The 27,531-nt window shown below is 35.0% G+C and overlaps 1 protein-coding gene across 1 annotated transcript in view; it reads right to left on the bottom strand.

Moving 5' to 3' along the window:
* Positions 1 to 13,745: 13,745 nt before the first annotated feature.
* The window catches only part of S1PR3 (sphingosine-1-phosphate receptor 3), a 30,916-nt gene continuing 17,130 nt past the window's right edge, over positions 13,746 to 27,531 (bottom strand). The window contains exon 2 of the mRNA XM_021009516.2: positions 13,746 to 17,473. Coding sequence (XP_020865175.1) covers positions 16,182 to 17,315 — 1,134 coding nt within the window. The 5' untranslated portion in view covers positions 17,316 to 17,473 and the 3' untranslated portion in view covers positions 13,746 to 16,181. The remainder of the gene's footprint in view (positions 17,474 to 27,531) is intronic.

The following is a 27,531-nucleotide window of genomic DNA, read 5'->3' on the forward strand; positions in this document are numbered from 1 at the left end:
TGAGTCATTGGAGGTGGTGGTTATGGAAATGAACTTCTTTACAAACTAAAAAAACAGCAAGTCCAGGTGAGATCTCTAATTATTGCACCCAAGATATTATAGCTTTAAAGGAATTACCAGTAAGGTATTTTAGCAGCTTCCCCTCTGCTACAAGCCTAATCTTATCTTTCTTAACAGAAACTATCACATAGTCATTACCAATAGATAAGGAATCCAATGATTTCTCCAAATATAGGTCAATTATGTGTTTATGTTCTTTATGTCAGACAAGATACATCAGACAAAAAACTACCAAGGAGAAAGCAGCCTGTGTGGATTGGCATCTTGAAGTCAAGGTTCAATGAGAATACATGTAGAACAACTAATAGCTAAGTGATACCCGCCTTGATGTATATTGTTGGCACACTAAAATTGATGACAATGGCTCTAGTAGGTGCCTAAACAAAAATTTATACAATATTAGTGAAAATGAGAACTCATCAAAACAGGTATGGAAATATTAATACTTCTTGATGAGAATTGATGTCTTCTAAGAACACGTTTAACGAGTTAAAAATTTACAAAAATACTTTTGGGGTCAAGCAAAATCTCACTTTGCCAAGCAACAGTAAAAACTGACAACATATCTATGCCGCTGGATTTCCCAGATGTAATCCAAAAGGATTATTATTGTTATTGTTTAGATGTTTCACTTGCATCCAATTGTTCGTGACCCCATTTAGGGTTTTCTTGGCAAAGAGAGTGGAGTGGTTTGCCATTTCCTTCTCCACCTCATTTTACAGATGAGGAACTGAGGCAAACAGGTTCAAGTGACTTGCTCAGGGTCACATAACTAATAAGTATCTGAGGCCAGTTTTGAACTCAGGAAGATGAGTCTGCCTGACTCCAGCAGTGGTGCACTATTCACTGTGCCCCCAACTGCCCATAATCCAAAAGGATGGAGCCTATTAAATATCTGAGATCAAAGAATGGAATCATGTGAATTCAATCAATAACATGCTAACAAAGAAGCATCAAACAAATTGTTTATAGAAAGAGAGAGGTTTATGATAGTAATTTGGGACCAAGCAGTTGCCAACAGAAAGTACAGACAAGTTATACTTAAGGAGGTAGAATTGCTGATGAATGAAGCATTAGAAACCATGCAACATGTAACTGTAGGTTGGAAAAATTTAGCATCTACCAAATATCAAGAAATATAGGACTAGGTCTTTTAAATCATCATCAGATGACAAATCCCCATACTACAAACATCACTCTACAAGTTTGTTTCAGTATTCAACAAATACATTGTACAAAAACCAGAGCATCATTACACATAGAACTGTTGCTTGTAGCCATACAGACACAAGATCAATCCATACAAATTTAGGACAACATTTTCATTAGATCTCACCATAACAAATACTCAAAAGCTCTAAACTACATAAAATGAAAAGTTTTCAAAATATAGAAACATACTGGATGAAATTAAAACCATGTAGGAACAGGGCAAGGACATGTCATCTCTGCTATTGGAGCTGTTCTGAGATGCTTTCAATGAGTCTCTGATAAGATAAATTTACATACCAAGAGTCTTCTTCAATTACAAACCTCACCAGACATCTATTCAACCACACAATAATGCACAAAATCTTAAATATGAAAGAATAATAGGACAGTAAATTTTCCTAGAACCATGTTTATCTGAACCCTATCATAAAGATGAGAAGAATGGAATAACAGTGATAACACTAAGAACAATTTCATATTTATACTGTATCAAATACTATTATAAAGAACTTCACCAAAGTGAAGTTACTTGGAATATAGAATCTCAGTTTATTTAATGGAAAGGAATTCTAGGAAGATCTAAGAGATTAGCTTGATTTTAATAAGTATTTTTGGGCTCTTTAAGGGTGAGGAACAGAAGGGAAGGTAAAAAAAAACCAGTGGTCATATCTTAAAAAGTAAGTTGTATGCTATTATTCATTTAGAACTGAAATTTAGTATAATTTGTCTGTCTTAGCTCTTCTTTTGAGGAAAGTGGCAGGGATGGGCATTTTAAAGCCAGCATTCAGTTTTATGTGCATATGGTTAGGAAGGAGATGGATTGGACAAAGAAAGAAGATGAGGATTGTAGGGCATGATTGATTGAATTCTCCAGGTCAGCATTCTGACTACATCTTAAACCTTTGGGAGGCTTAGGACAGGGGAATAATCTGGCCCTTGGACCCATCACTTCTAGTTTCTTTCCCAAAAGAAACTTAATGGGGAATTATCTCTCTGGAAGCAATATTAGCCAATTTCATAAGGAAGTCATGGGCCATGCTGAAACTTTCTAGAACATTTTGGAGTGGCATATAAGAGAGGCCTGATACTAATGTATTTCCTCAGGGTCCCATAGGTTTTTAAAATTGAAAGAGATTCACTATAGGGACCAGAGGATACCATATCTCTACACCAGTGCCAGCTTAAATAGTGCACCCATGGAAGTAGAAACAAAGACCATACCAACTACAGAAGAGGAGGCTGATTCTATGCCACCATAGCTTACAGCAAGTCAACTCCTGCATTATGATAGCATATTTTGTGCTATGACCTATTTGCTGTAATCATGCTACTACATAATACTACTATGATGGCATGATGAAAGAAATTCTAGTTTTTATACATAACATATTACATGTGCATCTATTGACACACACATATGCACATATATATGAATATGTATGTGTGTGAATCTTTTTTTTTTCTAATAGAATCAATTTGTAGTGAAGAGTTCAAATTCCAACTGCTACTTATTAAGTCATGTAATCTCTCTGGACCTCAGTTTTCTCATCTATAAAAAAAAGAGAGACTTGACTTGATCACTTCTGAAGTTTCTTCCAACACTAAACCTGTATTATATGATGCAAACAAGTACTTATTTCTCATTATGGTTTCAATTTATGATGTTTTAGGAGACATATCAAAATATGTAAAATAAATAATTGAATCTCAAATTGGGAAGAGATATCAGAGACTATCTAGTTTAACCTGTACCTGAGTAAAAAAAAAAAATCCCTGCTACAACATTCTTGACAGGTTTTCACCCAGCCTGTGTTTTAATACTTCATTAAAAGGGTAGTCATTACTTCCTAAGGTGGTCAATTTCATTTTTGACTAGCTCTAATTGTGGGAGTTTTTCCTTACAATGAACCAAAATTTGCCCCCCTGAAACTTCTATCCTTTGCTCCTAGTTTTACTCCCAGAGGTAAAATAGAATATGTACTTCTAATCCTTTTTCCAAGTGAGAACATTAAAAAATTTGAAAATAGCTATCTCCCTTAAGTCTTCTCTGTTCTTCTTTAAGCATTCCCAGTTTTTTCAACAAATCTTCACATGGCATTATATTGATTACTTTACCTTCCTGGGCACCATTGTTGAGATGCTTTCCAGCTCATCAATGTCTTTTAAAAATTTTATTAAATACAGTTCTTCAGATATGTTTTTGACCAGTATAAAATACCAGGGTGGGGTGTGTGTGTATCACTTCCTCATTTTGGGCACTATGCCTCTTAGCACCTTTAGCTGTCATATCACACCGTTGACTCACATTAAGTTTATAGTCTTTTAAAACCGCCAAATATATTTCACAGGAAGAGTTGTCTAGCCACATCTTCATCTTGTACATGTGGAATTTTAATAAATTTAATAAGATGGTTGATGTGATGGTGCACTTCTATAGTCTCTGCTACTTGAGCTTGGTAATTCTGAGCTTAAGTGGGTTAGGTCAATTGGGTGTCTGCACTAAGTTTAGCATTAATGAATGCTAAAGCCCTGGGACTAGGAGTAAGGAAAGCTGCCACTTGCCTGAGGAGGAGAGACCTGGGCCAAGTCAGAATGGAGCTAGTCAAAGCTCCCATGAGTAGGACCAGCCATGAGCAAGATAGGGCTACCTAATCTTTTTAAAAATATTAAAAGATTAAATATAGTAGGGATAAAAATAAAACCTTACACTTTGCCTTAAAACATTGAGAGCCTTTTATCTTATAAAATTTTATCTTGTAAAATTTGTCCCCATGTTTTAAACATTTTAGATTTTTGACTGTTACTTCTTTTTGATGGAGAGCATTTAGCTTCCTTAAACATCGAATATATCTATCCTAAAAATCCTCAAGGTTTTCACCATGCACTATTTTAATATATGCTTTCTGCTGATTTTACTATAGAAAGCCAGCATTTCAAGAATGACATTTTAAATAGACCAGTATCATGCTTCCCCTCCTTTCCCTCCAGGAGCAGTGTTAACAGCTAACACAACATCTTTGAGCCAACATTTGCTTGTTGAACTGTACCCATTACGATAAGAGATGAGATATAGTTCAATTTGGATTCAGAGTTTGTACCCAATTTCAGAGGGATTTGAAATATGAAACAAACAGTTTTGTTTCTAATTAAGTCCAAGAAAGGACATTTTTGAAGTGCTAGAAAATTTGGTAAAAATGAAGTAACTAAAGCAGCAGAAATATAAAGTGGATAAAAAGGATGCTAAAAGAGGCTCTGACAGATGGTAGCTGCCAAACCTCATCCACTTCCTGTATCTTACAGATATTACTTTTTTCTACTTTATGGTTATACTTTCCTAAGCCCTAATATCATGTACAGCAGACTCAATGCTATGAATTGAAAATTGGAATATTAATAAGCTTTTACAACTTGATGCTATTATTAGAAGCAGATAAAATTCCATCTGGCAATCACAATTTAGTTGTAATGATATTTATGCACATTTTAAAATTAGTAAGTAAGAATTGCCCAGTTTTAAAACTGGATTTTTTTAGCTGCCAGGATATTTGCAGCTTTATACCAGAATTTGTGAATTTTAATTATATACACACTCACTTATATTAGCAAAAGTTAGAGGTAGCTACTTAACTATATGCTTTATATATACACTCATGTATAAATAAATATATGTATCTATGCATATACATTATATATAAAATTAGTCTATGCACAATATTTGGAGCTTGGCTTCTTCAATGTCGTAGCATCATTTTTAGTTTTGCTGCTAGATGGTAGGAACAACTATAAAAGGAAAGATCTAGTTTCTACTAGCTTCAAAATTGTACATAAAATAGACCTGCTGTTATTGGGCATCTAAAAATTGGAAATGGAAGATGGAAAGTAGTTTGTAGAGAGTAGATGGACTAGAGTGGAGAATAACATTAGCATCACAGGATTATCGATTTACTTTTAGAAGGGACATAAAAGTTCATCTAGTACAAGATCCTCATTTTATAGCTGATGAAACTAAGAAATTAAATGACTTACCCAAGGTCATATAGGTAGTGAGTGACAGAACTGGCACTGAAAATCATATCCATTGACCTGAAAGAGTTCAAGACTATTTCCACAGTATCATTTGAAAGATAAGGAGCAGAAGATAGGGAGCTTATGTCAAGGAAGAGAGAAATGGTGAGGGTGGAGGGGAGGCCAGGATTAAGAGAAGAGAGAGGAGAACAAGGGATAGGAAAGAGAAGGAGCAGTTTAAGAGATAGAAGTGGGAAGGGGGTGAAAAAGGGAAAAGGAAAGGGACAGAGGGAAGTCAAATGAAGGAAGAAGGCATGGGATGGGGGAAGGGAAATGGAGGGGAGAAGACAACTGTAAAAATAATTCTTGCACAAAAAGCAAGTTCATTTATTCTTTTTTCTTCTTTTTTAATTTGCTAGGCAATAGGGTTAAGTGACTTGCCCAGGGTCACACAGCTAGTAAGTATTATGTGTCTGAGACCAGATTTGAACTCAGGTCTTCCTGAATCCAGGGCCGGTGCTCTATCCACTGTGTCACCTAGCTGCCCCCATTTGTTTTTTTTAAAATTTTTCAATCGCCTTCTCTTTCCCCTCTCATAGTTGAGGAAGAAAGAAAAACAAAATCCCTGTTACAAATGTATAGTCAAACAAAACAGATTTCTGTTTTGGCCATGTTAAAAAAAAGAGTCATTTTGCATTCTCAGTCCTTTGCTTCTCTTTCAGGAGATGGGTACTATGTTTCATCATTAGTCCTCTGGGATCATGATTGACCATCACATTTTTCAGCATTCTTAAATCCTTCAAATTGTTTATTTTTATAAACTGCTCTTCTTTTTCTGCTAATTACTCTCTGCATCAGTTAACATAAGTATTCCCAGTTTTTTCTGCATCATTATAATTTTTTGAAACACAAAAACATTTCCATCTTATTTATATATCATATTTTGTTCATCCATTCCCCAATTGATGGGTTTCCGTACCCCCACCAATTTCCACTTCTTTGCAACTTCCTCTTATTCCCCCTTTCTCTTCTCTACTTTCCCTTTTGTTTTGCTGTTGAATAAAGTATATTTGTATACTCAACTAAGTGTGTTTTCTTCCTTCTTTCACCACTTGAGCTGAGAGTGAGATTCATGTCACAGTCCATTCTTACTTCCTCCTTGTCTGTATAGACTTTTACTTACACATTGATTATGTGAGATAATTTTCCCTAATCCTCCTCTCTCTTTCCCCACCCTTAATTTTATTTCTTTTCTTCTCCCTTTCCATTCTTTTTTTTTTTTTATTTAGGTAATTGGGGTTAAATGAGTTGCCCAGGGTCACACAGCTAGTAAGTGTCAAGTGCTTGGTTGAGGCCAGATTTGAACTCAGGTCCTCCTGACTTCAGGGCCAATGCACTCTCCACTGCACTACATAGCTGCCCCCCCACCCCATTCCTCTTTTAAGATAATCAAAACTGAACAGAGATACTCCTCGGCCCCTAAATTATACTCCCTCAATGACCCCCCTCATGATTATAGGGTTCCAAAGAGACATATACATCATGTTCCCATATTAGAATGTAAACTGTTTATCTTTGTTTAGGGATGATTGCTCATTCATGTTCACCTTTTTATAGTTTTCTTGATTATTGTGTAATTCAGTTTCTACTCAGTTCTGATTTTTTCATCAAGAATGCTTAAAAGTCCCCCATTTCATTAAAGATCAATTTCTTCCTCTGTAGGATTATATTCAGTTTTTCTGGGTAAATTAATCTTGGTTATAAGCCTACATCCTTTGCTTTCTGGAATATGGTATTCCAAGATTTCTTTTCCTCTATAGTTGTGGTTGCTAAATTGTGTGTGATCCCAACTGGCTTTCTGATACTTGACTTCTTTCTTTCTGGCTGCTTTCAGTATTTTTAATTTGATCTGGAAGCTCTGGATTCGGGCTATGATTTTCTTAAGAGTTTTCGTTTTAGGTTTTCTTTCATTTCTTGACTAATTTTCCCTCCTTTTGCTATTCTGCCCTCTGGTTCTAAGAGATTTGAACAGTTTTCTTTTATAATTTCTTGAAACATGATGTCTAGGCTCTGTGTTTTGGCCATGGCTTTCAGATACTCTTAACAATTCTTTAGTTATTTCCCCTTAATCTGTTTTCCAGGTCAGTGGTACTTTGCTATGAGATAGATAGTTAACATTTTCTTCTATTTGTTTCAGAGTTTTTCTTAATATTTATTATTGCTTCATGGAGTTATTAGCTTCTATTTGGTCCATTCTAATTTTCAAAGAGTTTATTGTGTGGGTAATGTTTTGTATCTCTTGTGCCAGGCTGTCAACTCTCTTTTCAATGATTTCTTTCATAGCTCTCAACTTCCCTTCCCCCAATCCCCATTTTTCCTCTAGTACTCACATTTCATTGGTCAAAACATATTCAACTCTTTAAAAAAACTACCAAACTCTTGCTCATCTCTTCCAGAAATTCTAATTAAATTTGTCCCCAAACTTTTTTTTTTGTCCTTGTCACCATAATGACTTTTTATGGTAGGATTCTTTCCCCCTACTAATTCTTTCAGCCTCCTTCCTGACTTTGGACTTTATGTTAGAGCTAGACTCTGCACAGTTCTGGAGGAAATATCTACACTAGTCCTGCTGCTAATTTGGGGTGGAGGGGTTTTGAGAGTTTTGTTATTCCAAGATCTCATTGACAGCCCAGGCTGGAGACCTATGCACTATGAGTACTCTCCAAATGTCATTGCTGCTGTACTAGACCAAGCTCTGCCAGTTACAGATCTGGGTTTGGCACTAAGCAACTGACCCATGGGCTTGCCTCCTTTGGAGTTTCACTAGAGGCTATTATCAGCCAGCTAGAAAGTTCTGCTGTTTCAGAATGGAAAAGAAAAAAGCTCTGAGACCTCTCTCTACCTCTGGAGTTGGAAGCACACAGCTATTTCTTGCTTCTGAATTTGCTCCTTGTCAGCCACACAGCCTATGCCTGCTTCTTACCATGGAATGCTGCCCCAAAATTCAGGTTCTCACCTTGGTTTATTGTGAATCTGTGATCTGGAACTGATTGGGTAGTATGATAGTTACCAGTTAGCACTTGTTCCTGCACCTTATACAAGTGTAGGCATTTCAGTGCTGGATATGGGCCCTCTTCTTACCTTGTGTGCAAGCCTCTGTCTCTGGTGGAGTACTCGTCATAGCATTCTTGTGGCCAGACTCTGTCTTCAGCATCTACAGCATCTTTCTCTCCATGCAGACCTGGGCTGAAAAAGTACCTCACTGTGATTGTGTTTTTCTTGGATTTCCTGATCAGTATTTGGTCTGGTACACTTTCTGCATTTATTTGGAAGAGTTGTGGGAGTGAGAAGAATCTTTTTTCTTCTTGTTACTCTACCATCTTGGCTCTACCCTCCAGGGCAAATTCACTTGAGGGATGGTGCCTGGGTGTCAGCTTTTACAGAGTACAGTAAGGCACTTGGTAAAGTCAGATTGAAAGATGGTCAGAAAAATCCACACTGTACCACTGTTGGGGTTGTGGGTGTGAAAGCAGGATGTTGGAAAAAAAATATCAAGATGCTGTGACCCTGTGAATGGTGTCTCAGGAACTATTGTGATCCATAACAAGGCAAGTAGCAGACCATAAAGTAAGGTGCAAGGGTGCTATTTGCAAGTGGAAGAAGGACTTCCACCCTCTCCCTGGATGAAACATGCCAACATTCTGGGGCAAAGCCTTGTTCATCGAATGATAGTTATGGTTCTAGGTGAAGACAGGAAAAAGCAAGGATATAAAGAGAGTGGAAGGTGGAACAAGAAAAGGGAAAAGGAGAAGGGATATAGAGTTGTGGTGTATAGTATTACATTATATATTTCTCAGTTGGATTGAAATTTGGTTAAGAAAAAGAAAGTCCCAACTGAAAAAGTGGTTTTAATTGAGGGCTGATCTATATTTGTACATTGGAAGCAAAATAAATATAAGTATTTTAGGTATAACACATATATCTCCATATGTAGTTAGTAGTGCAGACTAACTGATGATATTGTGCATAATGAAAATGTAATTGAAATGTATAAGGCAAGTAAGGAAGGGTGACTTGAAGTCTATACTTACAGAGATTTATACTGTGGATAATCAGATCTAGGAAAATGAAAATAAACAAAAGGCATTTTGTGCTTTATTTTCTAAATGAGGTTGACTTCATCAGAAGAAACCAGCTGAAAGGCAAAACTAAAGTGGTAGAAATTTAATATTCAAAGGTTGCATTTGGAATTGAGGAGCAAATTACAGGGTTTCTGTACTAACATGTAATGACATGTGGCACTAAGCAAACATTTGTAACTTCCATTTTCTCACAATGACTGGAATCACAGAAAACCTGGAACATAACCACAAGGTATTAAGTACAAAGGAGGGGGAATTTAACACCTCCACCCCACCCCAACATGTACACATCTCAGTTTATATAGTTGCACATAATTAGATTTTAATGTGTAAAAAGATAGGTCTGTTCTCTATGATCTCCAGGACAAAATGAAAGCCTTGGCTATCAATAGCAGCCTATATGTGAAAGTATGTGCATGTGTTTATGTCTTTTGGGGGTAAGTACTTAAATTCTTGCTTTTCTAACACTCTCTAGTCATCTTAGTCAAAATTTGTTTTCATCTTAATGTACATACTTTCACTCACTGCCAAATTTCTTACTTTACTCCTTTCTTTGTAGCATTCTTAACTTTTTATTTTCAGGTAGCCCAATCCTTTGGTTCTGTGGTAATAGCATGGTTACTTGAGTATAAGAAATTGTAATTTGAAATTCATAAGTTTTTCAAGTTTAGAAATGTTAGATTTCTATTTGCATTTCTTTTTTCCTCCCTGACATGCTCCAGATGGAACATAAGTACTTAGAAATTTTATAGTCTTTTGCTCCGGTAGGGCAATTAAGTGACTCAGAAATATCTAGGAATACAATTAATGTTTTTGCTCTTCATAAACTGTTGGAAAATAACAAGGTTACTGGACAAATAATTTGTTGCCTTATGGAAATGAATATCCCTGACAGCTATTTGTTGTGAATAGAATGTTCTTGTAATCTTGAATTTGAGATATAATTTGTTCAGCAAATGTCTTAGTGCTTAATGCTTCTTGGTTTTAGAAATAAATACATTAACATTTAGCATTTTAAATATACATTTGAAAGGAAAATTTGAGGTAAATTTAACATGAAGATATTTGTTAAAGCATTTTAGATGGCAAATTGTTTATACTGATACATGAATGCTATGTGGAAATAGTTTACTGTCTTTCCTCTAAATATTATGAATAAAAATAATTATTGTGGATTCTTTAATTCTTTAGCTTTTTCCACTTTTCATTCTTCTGCTTTGATCTTGAAGCAGAATTGACTTTTTAGAAAATCCATGAGTACTGGGAAGTACAAAGCTGACTTGCGGATTCCCAAATTGTATTTGCTTTATAAGGAATGATAGACTTGGTGATTATTTAACCATTATTTTGATGATCTGAGGTTACAAAAAAGCAAAAAAAAAGGTTCCTTGATGAAACAAATTCCTACTTACTTCAACATTTTCACTAAATACTTGATCATAATGTCATTGGTCTAATTCTTAGTGACTTTCATTACACATTACGACTTTTATGTCATAATTGTAGAGTGTAATTTATAGTATACTATTTTAAACATATCAGTTATATAACACAATTGTTGAAATTGACAACTTTTTAGATACTACTTCACTTCTAAACATAATTGACTATTGGGAAATATATCTTTAGTAGAATAGTGGTATTTCTGATTATATAACAGCCCTTTAGGTATTCACCTTTAACCATGTTTTCATGTTTTCAGCACCTGGGTGTTTGAATTTTACAGCTGTCAATAGATACCTAAAGTATGGTACTGGTAATCCAGTGATAGGTTTTCTACAAAATGTTAAGCCTTGTTAAATTTCTTTGAAAATCTATTCAATGTACATAACAACAATGGCTCAAAAACATTGAAACTAAAAAAAGTTTCCTAAAATGTTCAAATATTTAAGTGAATTTAACTGTATTACCATTGGCAATAAAGTAACTAGTGAAACCTTTCTTTCAGATGGCTACTTTTGCATTTCCTCTGAAAGCAGAATAGCCTAGGTCTGATGGATTCATTTGTCTGTTTTCTTACAATGCGAGTTTTGGCTTTCTTCTTGTATTAGGAAGCAATGTATCTATGTCTCCAACAGATAGAATATGCATTAGTTAACTAACTCCACCTTTGAGCATGATCTAGTTCCTTATTTCATTTCTGCCAGTAACTGCATAGTGAAGTCACTTAGGTCTACATAACCCTATGCAAATCAGAACAAGAACAAAATATTTGATTGGTGCAATTTGCATGGAGACTTTAACAACAGAGAAACTGATGTTTCTAGTTTCTTCTACAGGGCACAATCTTACAAATTAGCCAGGGTATATCCAATATTTTAATGATTCAGTCCAATTCACCTATACCCATGCAGCCATAATTATACTCTACTTCATTCTCTAATTTTTCTTGCCCATAATAAGTAGCTAAACTTTGAATATACTTTACAAAGGCATTTAGGACGTGATTCCAGAGAATTGATAATGAATTATGCTACTCACCTCTGGAAAGGAAGATGATGAACTAAAAATGCAGAAAGAGACATTCTCAGACTGACTCAATTAATGTGTGAATTTATGTTGATTGGCTAGGTTTAAGAGCAGTTTAAAAAATTAGATGGGGATTTGAAGGAAGGGGGAGCTAGTGACAGTAAAGCCAGAAAAAAAGGAAAGGAGATTGTTATTGAAACACTTAAAATGTATAAGAGAACAGAAGGATGTTCAGAGAGGTACAGAAAAGCAGTACAGCTTCGACACTAACATCTTTAATTTATTACATACATTAAAAGATACAAACTGTGTGCAATAGAGAAAGAAAAGCTGTCGTGTTCACTGACTGTTATGACCTATTATTTGATTGCTATATTGTATATCTCTCAATAAACAAATATCTAAAAATGAATAATAGAGTATTAGGAGAAATAATTATAGCATGTACCATAATGCAGTGGAAAGAGAGCTAACCGTGGTTAGAGGACCAGAGTTCAAATCTCAGCTTTGCCATTTATTACCTACATGACCATAAGCAGGTCATTTGTCTGTGTCTTAGTTTCCTCATCTGTAAAATGAGGGGATTGAACTCAATGACCTCTAAGGCTCCTTCCAACTGAAAATAAATTATCCTATGAACTGTTAAAAATCACCATTAAAGTTACTAGTTGGACTAGATGCCTTCTGATGTCCCTTCTAATTTTCAGAGTTTGTGATTCTGTGACAGAGCTAAAAGGAATAACTGATCATGAACTTTATCTCCCGAGTTTTGTAGATAAGAAACCTGAGGCCCAGAGAACTGAAGTGATTTATTCAAAGTTAGTTAACAATCCTAGAAATTGTAAGGTCAAAATTAGGAAAACGAAAGCCTTCTCTCTCTGATTCTGCCACCCTGTTCCACTGGTTAGTTCCTCCTGCCACCTCCATTTTGAGGGATTCAGAGCAGTCATCTTTCATTCTTGAAACTTTACCACTCTGCCTCCTCCTTCCCTAGCCCCATTCCCCCTGCTTTTCAGTTACCTTTTGTGTATTGTTTTTCCCCATTAGAATATAAACTCCTTGAGGGTAACAACTCCCTCTTTTTGCTGGTATTTGTATCCCTCATGCTTAGCATAGTGCCTGTTACATAGCTGATGTGATTAGAACTCAGATCTCTAGAGTTTGGCTCTCAGAGCTAACTCATTGCTGTCCCCTCTCCTAAAGAAACAAGAAAAGGATCCAGGCTGCCTAATGAAGGCTTTCTCAACAATTAGCCTATGTTTCTTCTCAAAGTAAAGACTAAAGACAGATTTCAAGGGTTGAGAAGTGGAGTTGCTAATTAATATAGGCCTATTTCATGGAGACAAAGGATCTTCACATTTGTTTATTTTTAAAATAACAATTGGGCACTACTGAAAAAAGGTATCAAAGAGGAGACCCTGATTTTTCACTCATTTGCCATAGAATTTGATATTAGGAACAAGATTTACAATTTTCAAAATTTCTATGTGCCTAAAACAAATGCACATTACATTGAAAGTTGGGAATACTGAACCAACTAGCTTAAAACAAAGATAGTTTGCTCATTTGCAAAACTAGAAAGCTCTATTCTGAGCGTGGTGATAGTGGGTTGCCTAAAATGTCAGGAGGAGGGGTTCCCAAATACTTACAAATCTGCTGAAGAAGGTCAGTTTAATATGAAGCACTACTTATACCAGACTGCACAAGAGAGATCTCTGGTTTGAATTGTTTCAGATAGAGACCTACACCCTCTCATTAGCCAACTGAAAATAGATCAGTGAACCTTTTCACTCTTATATGTATTCTTGATTCTTTTCTGCTAGATACTCAATACTGAAAATATACATCGTAGCATACTTAATTTCAGTAAATTCTTTATTTAGTGGGAACATTTTGTAATTGAAAAAAAAACCCCTATCCTATATTTTATTGTTTAGAAAATGTATGTGAAAATGCCACTGGTGCCACCTTTACAAACAGGCCTTTATTTTCTAAATGAAAATTTAAAAATCAATGCACTTAGGAAATATTTTGCTAATAAATAGCTTATACACGGTGAACATATGGATTTTTTTTACACATAGTCAACTTAGAAGAGTTAATAGAATAACCAAGAGTTAGCATCTTTTTTTCAAAAAAGTCAAGTTTGCTGGGGAGAAAATATAATACAATGGATATGAAACACTGGCTTTGAAGCAAGGAAGATGAGTTTAAGTTATGACACATAAGACCCTGACTTGGCTGTGTAACTATAAGCCTCTCACTTAGAATCTCAATCCTCCCTCCCAGGCATGTCTCTAAGACAGGTGAGTTGCTGCTCTTACATGAAGAATGTTTCTACACTGGAACCACAAATTACATATGCCAACTATGTCTTCTTTTTTTCCCCCAAAAAAACCTGTGAAACTCACATTAACTCTAACTTTATAAATATTATGACCTACTGAATATATATTCAGTATTTTATTTTTCTTTTTACATGTAAAATATATTCTTTTTACATGGAAAATCACTGAGAAATAATGGAAGCATTTAAAAAAGAATTCCTTTATAAGGGAAACAGACTTACACGGCTCAACATGTCAAAAATAACAATAACTTCTTGGTCAAATGTATACCCTTGATGCATGTAGAAACTGCCAAGTCACATTTTTTAACCTGACATTAGATTACTTTAAATAACAGTCACTATTTGTGGCTTGTTACACTTTGCTTTTAGAAAGCTATGGAATTTTGATCATAGCCTCACATATTACATTTTGTCTACCTCAGCAATAATGGGTGCTGAGATATCATATTGTCTTGGTGGCTTTCAGATATGGAATTGTCTGCCCTCATCTTCTTAGCAACTAGTTCCATTCTGTTCTGAGATGGTCTGGCAAAGGGGCATGGGAGGTATACAGACTCGTTTATACCTGTCTCTACCCTGATTTCAAAACTTCTGTTGGGGTTTGGATGTGTTCCTAGGCAACCCTTGTGAATTCTGGATTGACCTGGATCCCTGGGTCTGCCAAGAGATGACATTATGCCCTAAAATAATCCCAGAACCATATTATGTTCTTCATCTACCTTCCAACAAGTGGGTCAGGCTGGGGTTCTGGCAGAGACAATATGACCAGATCTGTTCCAGGATATAAACATATCACCAGATTTAGGCTTGACTAAACTATAACATGGGGATAAACTAACATTTACATGGCAATATAAGGTTGCAAAGCACTTTACAAATATCATCTCATTTGATCCTCACAACAATCATGGGAGGTAGGTGCTATTATTATCCCCATTTTACAGATGAGGAAACTGAGTCAGACAGAGGCTGTGCTTTCCCACGGTAACACAGCTATTAAGAATCTGAGGCTAGAGTTGAACAGTTGATCCTGACACTAGGTCCAAATCTCTATTCCCTGTGCTTCCTAGCCTCCATATTGAGTCTGAGAGACCAGGCAAGCTTTCTTTTGTGAATTCTTTTTTTTTTTTTTGGCTAGGCATTGGGGTTAAGTGACTTGCCCAGGGTCACACAGCTAGTAAATGTTATGTGTCTGAAGTCGGATTTGAACTCAGGTCCTCCTGAATCCAGGGCTGGTGCTCTAGCCACTGCACCACTTAGCTGCCCCTCTTTGGTGAATTCTAATCTCTGGCAGTTTATAAGCTGGTACTTGCCAACTAAGTTCACAATTATTTCTTCCTATATAGTCATACGTACTATTTAAAACAGCAATATTCTTGTATGGCCTGTTTCATAACAAACACTGTGTGCTACAATATTATATGTATCATAATGTAAACATTTGTAGTGTAATTGCTATTTAACATATTAATGTACAAATATGAGCAGTTATACTTTCTGGAGTAAGTGTCGTATGATGTTATCAGAACAATAGCTAGAGGCAAGCCACGAAATGCACTGTATATTATGTGATACATTGAGGTTGTCCCCAGATGATAATAAACAGTGCAGTGCGGCATATAGAGTACGGTTTCCACTGTTGTCTGCAGTGCATATTAAAGTTGGAAGAACCTTGAGAGCGATGCTAACACTGACATTGCCTACATTTGGCTAGATAGTCAATAGTGTATAATCAACTCCTTCACGTACATATTCCCACAGCTTATAGGCTTTGGGTATAATAAAGCAAATCTTCCTGAGTCATAACTTTCAAAGAAACAAAACTGAAGAGATTCATGCAATAAATAGAAACAGTCAAAGAGCTGGATAGGGTTTCCCCTTTTGACTGAAGTCTGCAGAAATTGGAAAGGGTTTCTCTTTGTTCTTTTCTCAAAACAGGTGCTTCACTGGCAAAAAATCCCATTGTATAGAGATTCAGTCTTTTCGATGATGCTTGAGGAGGCATTGATTTGTGGGAAGTCTTCCTTTGGCTTTGGTATATTGTTACCGTTGTTACTGCTGCATGATTTACTTCTACTTTGATCCAGAGCTGGCTGGCTGGGCAAAGAGCGAGTCACTTTGTGTCTCACCAGGCAGTTACAAACAAGGCGAAAGAAAGCTCGCCGCATTTCTTTGCTGGCCAGGGTGTAGATGATAGGATTCATGGCAGAGTTGAGAACAGCTAAGGCAATGAACCATGGGGCCTTATAGAGAATAGCACACTCTTTAACTTTGCAGGCAACATCAATAAGAAAGAGGATAAACAGTGGAGACCAACAGGCAATAAAAATGCTGACTACAATCACCACTGTCCTAAGCAGTGCCATGGACCTTTCTGAGTTGTTGTGATTGGTGACCTTACGGCTACTGGACTTCACCAAAATGTAAATGCGTGCATAAAGAATCACAATTGTCACAAGAATGGTTATGAAGATACTGATGCAAAATGCAATATACTTCTTGGAATAGAGGGGCAGAATTGTAGAGCAGTCAGGAAGGTTGCCAAGGCAGTTCCATCCCAGGATGGGTAAGGCACCCAGGGAAAAGGAAATAAGCCAGCACATCCCAATGAGGAGAAATACCCGATACTTCTTATTGGCATCATAAGGCCTCATTTTAATCATAGTCAGGTGTCTTTCAATAGCTATGGCTAATAAACTGCAAGTGGAAGCACTGAGTGCAATAAACATACTGCCTTCCCGCAGAAACCAGACTGTTAACGACAGGCTCAGGGTTTTCTTTCCAGACATCAGGATGTTCACTTTGTAAGCTATGCCAGCCAACAAGTCACAAAGAGCAAGGTTACCGATGAAAAAGTACATGCGGTTGTGAAATTTGTTGTTTTTCCAAATGGCGATCAAAACCATCAAGTTCTCCAGGACAATGAAGCTGCAGATGACTAGGAAAATAGCATCTGTCAGCTCATTGCCTTCATTGTCCTTTAATCTCTCTTTCAGTTTTCCTACATAGTTGTAATGAAGTGACACAGTCCCATTTTCATAGAAGGAATTATTGAGTGGAGGAGGGGCATTTGCCATTGTTTTGATTCAAGTACTTTTTTGAAGACTGTATACACTGCAGGGAGCTTATGTAACATTCCCCAAGATGTACACTTCCTTCAAGGCAAATCAATAGTAGCTCTAGCTTCAGTAAGTGTTGCGGCTCAAATTTCAGCAGTGCCAGTAAAACCAGGACCCTATAAAAAGGGGGAAAACCACAGATAGAATTTAAAAAAAAAATACCACTAAAGAACCACAAGTTGTACATATGTATACTCAAGTTTAGAAAAACGGGAATTTACTGGTCATTTAAAGGTTGCTAAAAACATATCTCAATCTTGAAGAATTATATAACTTTGGGGTTGAAAACTCTTTATGACAGAAGGCAAGATCTTTATCTTGCTTATGTAGTATTGCTCTCATCTGAAATTGCTCTCCGTGTGGACTAATAATTCTTAGAGTAAAGCACAGCAGGAAAAAAAGAGATTGAGGCAAAATCTACAAAGACACTAACAGAAATTAAAGAGGGATTTTGAATTTAATATTTCAAAAGTTTTAACCCCACTTAGGGACACTAAGAGAATAAAAAAGGAACAAATAAGGCTAGAGCTTATGAATCAGAAAATAAATTCAGAATTAGACTGGAAGGGAAGAGAAATAATGGGCACAAAGTAATGGAACACATCTTTTAAAAGAGTAGTAAAAGAAGTAATTAAAGATAAGAAAGAGGTTGGAAGAGTAGCGACCATTTTGGACTAGTCACTTAGCTTAATGAGGAAAGGGGAGGAAATATATAAACCAAATAAACAGAACAATTTAGGTAAATTCAAAGAGCTTTAAATAGGGCAAATGGAAGCAAGGGGAGAAGAGATTGTTAAAGATGAATGTCCAAGTAGTATAAGCAAAATTAATTGCAAGGACAAAATACAAAATAAATAAATGGACAATACAAATAATAGTAATAACTTTAGATGTGAGTGGTTGAAACAACCCGTTGAAAAGTGTAACAGAATGAATCAGAAAAGAAGGCCCAACAATTTTTTTTTGTATACAAAAAATATGTGTAAAAACAAATACACACATGTAGAATGAAAATGAAAGGCTGGAACAAAATTTACTATGCCTAAGAATAATACAAAAGAGCAGAAGTTACAATCATTCCATCAGGCACAACAAAATTAAAGTCCCCATTATAAGATGAGGCAAACAGGGAAATACCGTAGTTCTAGGAACCATGAACAATGAATCAATATGACCACTAAACATACGTATTAACTGACAATAAATTTATAAAAGAAGAGTTAACTGAATGGAAAAAAGCTATAAAAATAATTGTAGGAATTTTAAATAGTCTTTTCTCAGAGCTAGACAAATATAACAAAGATAAACAAAAATGAAAACATTGAGCTAAATAAACTGTTGGAGAATTTAAACTTGAAAGAGTATTAAATAATATACTATGTTTTTCAGTATGGCATGGCACCTTATAAATGTAAAAAATCAAAAACACTTTCTAGACCACAATGGAATAATGTAGTAATTAATATTAGAAACACATACAAACGAACACATATCTCAATGAAAGCTGAATAATGAGTGGGTCAAAGAACAAAACATAGACACAATTAATAACTATTTGAGAGAGAATGATGATGAGACTACATTCTAAAATTTCTGGGATGCAGCTAAAGCAGTCTTTAGAGACAAAATCATATTTTTGAGAACACTCATTAAAAATATAGAAAAAGGGAGAATTAATGAACTGAAATTTTAAAAATCAACAAATTCAAGGTAAAAACAAACTGTATTTTTAATTATTAGAGAAATAAATTAAAAACTAAACTGTAGAATTAGTCAGCAAAATTTAAAGCTGGTTCTTTGAAAAGACTAAAAAAACCTTATAGTTAAATTGATTAAAATAGTTAAACTAATTAAAAGAAGAGGAAGAAATTTAAGTCATAAAAAAAGTGTACAGTGAAATAACATCAGACAGAGAGAAAATAAAATGAATTATCAGAATCTACTTTATACAATTATGTCAACAAAATTAAAAATGTTTTTTAATGTAAGAGTACCTACAAAAATACAAAATAACCAGATTAATAGAGCATGAAATACTGAATTTAAACAATCTAATTGTGGAAAGTAAATGAACTAATAATAAAGGAACTATTACCTTTGATCCAGGTGGATTTACAAGTGAAATCATATGTATACATATTTGTGTCTAAAGGTAGCCATCTCTAGGATGGGGTGGGAAGGAGGGAAGAAGAAGAAGAAGAAAAGGAATTTACCTGATAAATTTATTATATTTTTAAAAGGAATAGCAAGTTGTACATAATAGATTTGCAGTTTCATGTGCAATCATCTTTTTATTATTCTACTGTGTTATGGAAATGCTTGCTTTAATTAATTAAAATAAAATAAATAAAAATTACAACATAAAAAAGAATAATTAGTACCTGTACTATAAAAACTATCCTCAAAAAACAAGAAACACTTACAAAGCACCCATTATCAGATAAATATAATCTTCATATCCAAGTTAGTCTGTGTCATTGATGAATATCAATTTTAAAAAGTGGTGCAATGAATAGAGCATGAGTACTTGCTGTCATGAAGACTTTCCTGGGCTTGAATTCAAATGTTATTAGTTGTATCACTCTGGGAAAGTCACTTTAACCTCTTTCATTCTAAATTTTCTGATCTGTAAAATAGGGGTAATAATACCACCTATCTCACAGGGTTGTTGTAAAGATCAAATGAGATACCAAATCTTAAACACTATATAAATGCTAGCAATAGCAATAATAATTTAAAAACCTGCCAAAAAAGACAATAGCAATATTTTTAAAAGTTATTCACTGTGCTAAAGTTAAATTTATACCAGATATGTAGAGACAGCTTAATCACAGATAGAATTAGGAAAAAGTCAATCATATGAAAAGGAACTAAAGCCACACAATTATATTAATAGAAGCAGAAAAGACCTTTGACAAAGTAAAATTTGCATGCATGCTAAAAATTTCATAAAGCATAAGTACAGAATAATATGTTAATATGATAAAATTATGTATGTAAAAAGAAAAGCTTCCTTTGTTGTCATTTGATATGGTCCTAGGAATGTTAGCAACAGGTATAACAGAAGAGAAAGAAATTAAAGGAATAAATGTAGGTAAAGACAAAAAGAAAAAAATTTACACCTGTTTTCCAATGGCATCATTCCAATGATGGTTTACATTACTTAAAAAAAAAACCAAAATCCAGTGAATCATCAAAAAGAATAATTCAGAAATTTAATAGCTTCAGTAAAGTGATAAGTAACAAAATAAACATGAAAAAATCAATAGCAAAGTTTATCTACCAATAACAAAACCCACAAGGAAATAGAGAAAGGGAATTAACATTAAAATAAGTACAAAATACATAACATATATGAATCAATCTACTAAGTCATAACTCAAGATTAGAATAGATATGATTAATATTTTTTAAAGAAGTAAAGAATGGCTTAAATAACTAAAAGGATGTTCATTGCTAATTGCTGTACCACATCAATATAATAAAAATTACAATTCTTCCAGATTTAGTGATATATTATTTAAACTAACAATGAGATATTTTGTAAAGCTAGACAAAGTAATTCATTTTGAAGTGAAAAAGGACTAGAATTTCAGGAGAAATAATGAAAAATGTAGGAATGAAAGGGGAACGATACCTTCCTTCTTGTACATGTCAAAGTATATGATAAAACAGTAATCATCAAATCTACTTGGAGATGGTTTAAAAATAGAAAACCAGACCCATGGAATGGTTTAGATTGAGATAGGTTAGAAACAATTGAACTCAACAACCAAAGACCTATTGAAATGTATGTATGGTACACATTTTGAACTTAACATGTCCAAAACTGAACTGATAATCCTCATACTTTTTGAGATAGTTGCAGCCTTTGACACTATTGATCTCCTTTATTCCCTTTTATCTCTAGGTTTTTGGAACGATTCTCTCTCCTGGTTCTCCTCCTACCTATCTGATGCACCTCAGTCTCCTTGGTTGGATCTTTCTCCAAGTCATACCCATTAATCATGTTTGTCTCACAGGGTTCTGCCCTGGGTCCTCTTTTCTTCTCCCTCTATGCTATTTGACTTAGTGATCTCCTCAGTTCTCATGGATTCAATTATCGTCATCTGTATGGTGATGATTCTTAAATCTATTTATCCAGACTTAATCTTTGCTGACCTCCAGTATCATATCTTCAACTGCTTATTAGACATCTTATACTCAACTTGTCTAAAACTGAATTCATAATCTTTCAATTTTAAACCTTCTCTGTTTCCAAACTTCACTATTATTTTTGAGGGTACCAGTATATTCCCAGTCCCCCAGGCTCACAACCTAGGTGTCATCTTCAACCCTTCACTTTCTCTTACTTTTCACATCCAGTCTGTTGCCAAGGCCTGTCAATTTAACTGTTGCAAATACAGATACCACCCTGGTGCAGTCCCTCATCTCATGTCTGGATTATTACAATAGCCTGTTGGCAGCTCTACCTACCATAAGTCTCTTCCCACTTCAGTTCATCTTCTGCTTAGCTGTCAAAGTGACTTTCATGAAAAGCAGCTCTTACCATGCCACCTTTCTACTCAATAAACATTTATGGTTTCCTGTTTCTGGATCAAATACAGAATCCTCCATTTAGTGTTCAACCACCCCCATCATCCCTACCTTTCCAATTTTCTTATGCTTTGTAACACCTCTGCCCCTCCAATCCAGTGACACCAGCTTTCTGTTTTTTGAATAAGACTATTTCCTTACTATGCATTTTCACTGACTGTCCCCCATCCATAGAATCCTCTCCTTCCTCATCTCTGCCTCCTGGCTTCTTTCAAGTCCCAGCTACAATACTATTCTCCTCAGGAAGCCTTTCCCAATCCTTCTTAATTCTAGTATCTTCCTTTTGTTGATTATTTCACATTTATCCTGTATGTGGCTTGATTGTACAGAAATGTTTGTATATTGTCTCTCTCATTAAAGTGTGAGCTCCTTGAAAGCTGAGACTATCTTTTGCCTTTCTTTTATGCCCAGTGCCTGACACAAAGTAGGAGTTTAACAAATGTTTACCGACTGATTTGACTGACAAAAAGCATTCAATAAGCTGAGGTAGAGAAAAAGATAAAAGTACTTGAATAAGAACTCCCTAATTGACAAGAATTGGTAGAATAAATGGAAAGAGGCTTGATATAAATAAGATTTAGACAAACAATATACATTATATACCATAATCTCAAAATCTGTATGTGACCTAAATATTAAGGATCATACCATAAAAAATTAGAAGATAACTTGATCAGGCATCTTTCACAGTTATGGCTTGAAAAGAGAATTCTATTTATGTCACCCACATTTTCTACTGTATCTTCTCGCCCTATGATGTCCAAAAAAATCTTCTGTTATTAAAATAACTTTTAATTACTTAAAATAATTGCAAAAAATTCACCCAAACTAAAAAATGTGTCAAAAAACCCCAAACCTAACATTATATTTAATGTTTTATACTGGTGGCTTCCCTACCCCTGAAAAGGGGAAAATGTCTTCTCAAATGTCTTTTTTGGATCCAAAAATGATCATAAAAATTTCAAAGCATTCAGTTTCATTTTGGAGAAGTTGTAATTCTTTCTATGCACAGTGTTTAGTCATTGTGTATGATATTTTCTTGGTTTTGTTTGATTTGTATCAGTTCTTATAATGCTTTCCACTCCTCTTTGTGTTCATCTTATTCATAACTTTTCAAGGTACAATACTATTCCATTATATTTATGTAATGTTGGTTTAGCCAGTCCTCAGTTGAAAGGCATCTTTTTTCCCCCAGTTCTTTGATATCATTGAAATGGCTATTGTAAATATTTGGGTGGATATGTTTCCTTTCTTTTTGACATTGGCCTCTTTCTGGTATATGGTGGATGTGGGGGCAGTAAGAAATTTTGAGGGGAGAAAAGAGACACTGGTAGCAAGAACAATAAATAACACAAACATTCCTCTGGCCCCAAGTCAATGTTAGACTTACTATAAGGGCTGTACCTCAGAAAACTGGAATACAACCTGAATGAAGTTTTTACACACTGATTTATTCTTTCTAGCCACCTGCCTGCTGCTGCAGTGGACCATTAGATTTTGGAGACCTTTCCTTGAAGGGTCTCCTCTTGATGCTGGAACTGCTGCCCTAGGGCTTAGGCTGTCTTGATTTTCTGGAAGAAATTCCTCCTTTGGCACTATGAGGATGTGAATCTCAGATGAAAATGATGCCCCTTGAAAGCAGTCCCTCTTTTGGCTTTGACTGTATGAATTTCAAGACGTACTGTGGTGATAGGTTCTTTGCAGGCTTGGTTGGATTCACACTCAGTGCCATCTTTAGGATCTAACCCCCAAGTGGAGGGGACTGAGGCACACTGAGAAGGTACCTCTCATTTAGTGCAATTTCTCAGCTCCTAATTTCTGAGTTATCAGAAGCATAGACTTTCCGGTACCTTTTCTGAAGTACTTTGAAGCTTGAGCTATTCATTTAAACTGGCTTTCTTTTTGTTTCTTACATGCAGTATTCTATCTCCTGTGCCAGTGCCTTTGAAATGGCTTTTCCCTATGCCTCAAATGCACTTCTTCCTCACCTCCACCCCACAAAATACTCTTCTTTAAAACATAGCACAAAGACCTTACCTGCTACATGAAACTTTTCCTGAACTTCCCAACTGCTAGTGTTCTTCCTCTTAAACTACCTTGTACTTTTCCATTTTTACTCTCTATGTATTTATTTTGTGATTATATGTAAATATACAGAATAAAAATTTAAGAAAATATTAATACACATACACAGACACATATTGTCTTCTTGTCTCCCACAATAGGATATAAATTTCTTGAAGGAAGGAATTATTTCATTCATTGAATTTGTATCCCTAGTGCCTAATAGAGTACCTGATATATACACTCAATAACAATTTGATTTATTAATACATTTAGGTGTAAAACCACTGAGTCAAGGGGTATAGATATTTTAGTAACACTCTCTTTTCATATTCCAAATTGCTTTCCAGAGTGGTTGGACAAATATGCAGCCCTGCCCAAAATGCGTTAATGTATCTTTCCACAACTCTCATCTTTGTCAATGTAGAGTGAAACCTCAGCACTGTTTTGATTTGGATTTTTCTTGTTACCAGTAATTTGGTGCATTCTTTCGTATGAATGTTGATATTTTGCAATTTTTGATAACTACTCATATTCTTTGGCCCCATATATATTGGATAATGGTTTTTGGTTACTTCTAACTCTTGCTTGGTTAATAATTCATTTGGGAGAATAATTGCTAAGTAAATAAGGAATTGTTAAATAAGCAAGGAATGGATAAAAGATTATTTCAGTTACATGAAATTGAAATGCTTTTCCATTAATTGAGTGAAGACATCTAGATTAAAAAGTGAAGTGGGGAGACTGAAAAAAATTTCATCCTTTGTCTCTGATATGTATCTACTATTCATATACATATTGGAAAGAACACAAATATATAACACCAAAAAGCCTTTTCACAATGGTCAGTAAGTGGCCAAGTAAGAATTAGTGGCCAAAATAAATTAACAAATAATTCTCAAAAAAGAATTGAAAAATACTAACCACTATATGTAAGGTTGCTACAAATTATAGTAGCAAGGGAAGTACAAATCAAAACAACTCTTCTGAGGTTTCACCTCAAACCTCCAAAAAGAGCCCCAACGTGACAAAAGATGGGAATAGTGAATGCTATAGAAGTTTTAGGAAGACAGACACACAAATTGTTGGCTGCATTGTGATTCAATCCAACCATTCTGGAAAGAAATTTTAAATTACTCAATTACCAGAATGTTTTTTATCCTTTGACCCAGAAATTCCACTGCCAAGAATATGGGTGGTCAATGACAAAAATAAAAGGCCCTATGTATATCTAAATTTTATAGCATTATTTTTTGTGGTAGCAAAAAACTGGAAACAAAGTAAATACTTATTGACTGGGGAATGACTAAGTCAATAATAGTTCATGAATTTAATGGAATATTATTGTACCTTAAAAAATGATTAATAAGAAGCATACAGGGAGACTTCAAAAATACTAATATGAAATGATACAGAGCAAAGCAAGCAGAACAAAGAAAACATTATACACTATGACTACAGTAATGTAAATGGAAAGAATAACAAAAATCAAAATTAAACAATATCTGTTTATAATAACTATCCTTGATTCCCGAATAAGAAAAACCAGAACATGCTTCTCTCTCTCCTTTGGAGAAATGGGGGAATATGGAGGTAGAATATAGCTTATAAAGTTGGTTTTGATTGATGTGTTGGTTTTGTTAAACTGCTATTTCCCCCCATCTTTTAATTCTTGGTTGTAATGGGGTGGCTTTGTGGGTGTGGGTAGCAGAGAGTAACATACTTGGAACAAAGGTATTGTATAAACAAAAGATATCAATAAAATTATTTTATACACACACATCAAGCTTATAGGTGATTGAAGGATGCCATTAACCATAATTTAGTATCGCTGTCTAGAGCTGCTCTGGATTGGGAAATTGACAGTATGAGTGCCAAGCCCATTTAATCATATAATGGCATGCACACTTAAATAGAGCCTTTCATCTGGTGATCTCAAAGCTTACAAATGCTACCTAATTAATCCTCTGAATACCCCCGAGGTAGCTGGCAATTATCATCTCCATTTCACAAAGAAAGAAATGAAAGATTTTCTCATATCAAAGAAATAGTGAAGATGGGAACTAAATCCATGTACATTGTACTCTTAGTGCTCCACTTCAAAGAATTAACAGTAACAACGCATCATTGCCACAGACCCCTAAACTTTTAAGGTGACATAATGCAGGAAATCACGTCACTCACTATGCAGGAAAATTCAATGAACATTCATTAAGCATCTACTATGCTGTAGGTGCTGAGGTACAAAGCTGAAAAATGCTATAATGTTCTCCAGAGGTGCTTCACATCTAATATATCATTTCATCTAATGCCATTCCTGAAGATAGAACATTGTAGATGGATGGATGGATGGGCTGTATATTGGAGTTAATATGGCATTTGTTGTGTTTATATCTGACTACATTACTTAATGAGAAAAAGGCATCCAGAGACTCAACTCCTTCATATTGCCTGCTTTCTTGATTGCTAGTGTGAACCATTGTGGGTCCTCCATAGTTGACACTAGTAATGTTGGTTAAGAATTAGCCCTAAAACTGTGTGGAGAAAAAAAAAGTAAAAATTAAAATGAAATTTATATTATATTATCATTTTATATTATGCCATATGCTATGTATGTAATATACCATATTATATTACCATTTAAGATTAAAGGAGGAAAAAGGCAAATTTACCTTAGAGTACAAGATCACCTCATTTAGAGTTGGAAAGTAATTTAGTTAAGCTGCTAAATTTACATATCATGCCTAGAAACAGGAATGTTATTTTCCAAGGTCACATAGATGCCAAAGTCTTAAGTAAAATCACTCAAATTTCAGTTTAAGCACTTTAAAAAATGACCATAATGAACCGCAAATATAACTACAAAGCAAAAAAGGAGATCATCTAATCTGAAAAAAGTACCTTCAAATTCATTTTTAAAATACGAGAAGGAAGCCCACTAGTAAGTAGGCTATTAACGAGTACTGGGACTTACTACAATTCTAGTTCTACAATAGATTTGTTTTATGACCCTGAGTAAGGCACTTCCCACCCTAATCCCCTTTGTTTCCTCTACTGAATGGATAAAATAATGCATTTTTTTCACAGAATTGGTGAGCAGAATAATAAATACAGTATTAGTGTCATAGCATATCCATCAAAAGGGAAATATTTTAAAAAGGACTCATTTTAAATTAATGTCCCTTATGTATTTAGAATTTGAATTAAAACAAAAGGAAGCTACCCTGAAACATCCCACTGTGTATTATGATGAAAGAAGTTAACTACTAGCTCTAACAGAACTCTTGCCTGTACAAACTGAGGCCTTGAATTTGAATCATAGTCACAAGGATGACTCTTCTTTCCTTGCTGGGCCTGGCATTTTTAAAATATGCCAGATTTGGAGGTTTCATCCACTGAGGTCACCACCATCACTGAGAAGTATAGGGCATTTCAATGACTGCCAATTTTATAATGACTTTACTGATTTCCCTTTGAAGGAAGTAAGAGTCTTATATTTTGATTCAGGCTGAGG

Source organism: Phascolarctos cinereus, unplaced genomic scaffold (genome assembly GCF_003287225.1).
Source record: "Phascolarctos cinereus isolate Bilbo 61053 unplaced genomic scaffold, phaCin_HiC Scaffold_4;HRSCAF=312, whole genome shotgun sequence".
Lineage (NCBI taxonomy): Eukaryota > Metazoa > Chordata > Mammalia > Diprotodontia > Phascolarctidae > Phascolarctos > Phascolarctos cinereus.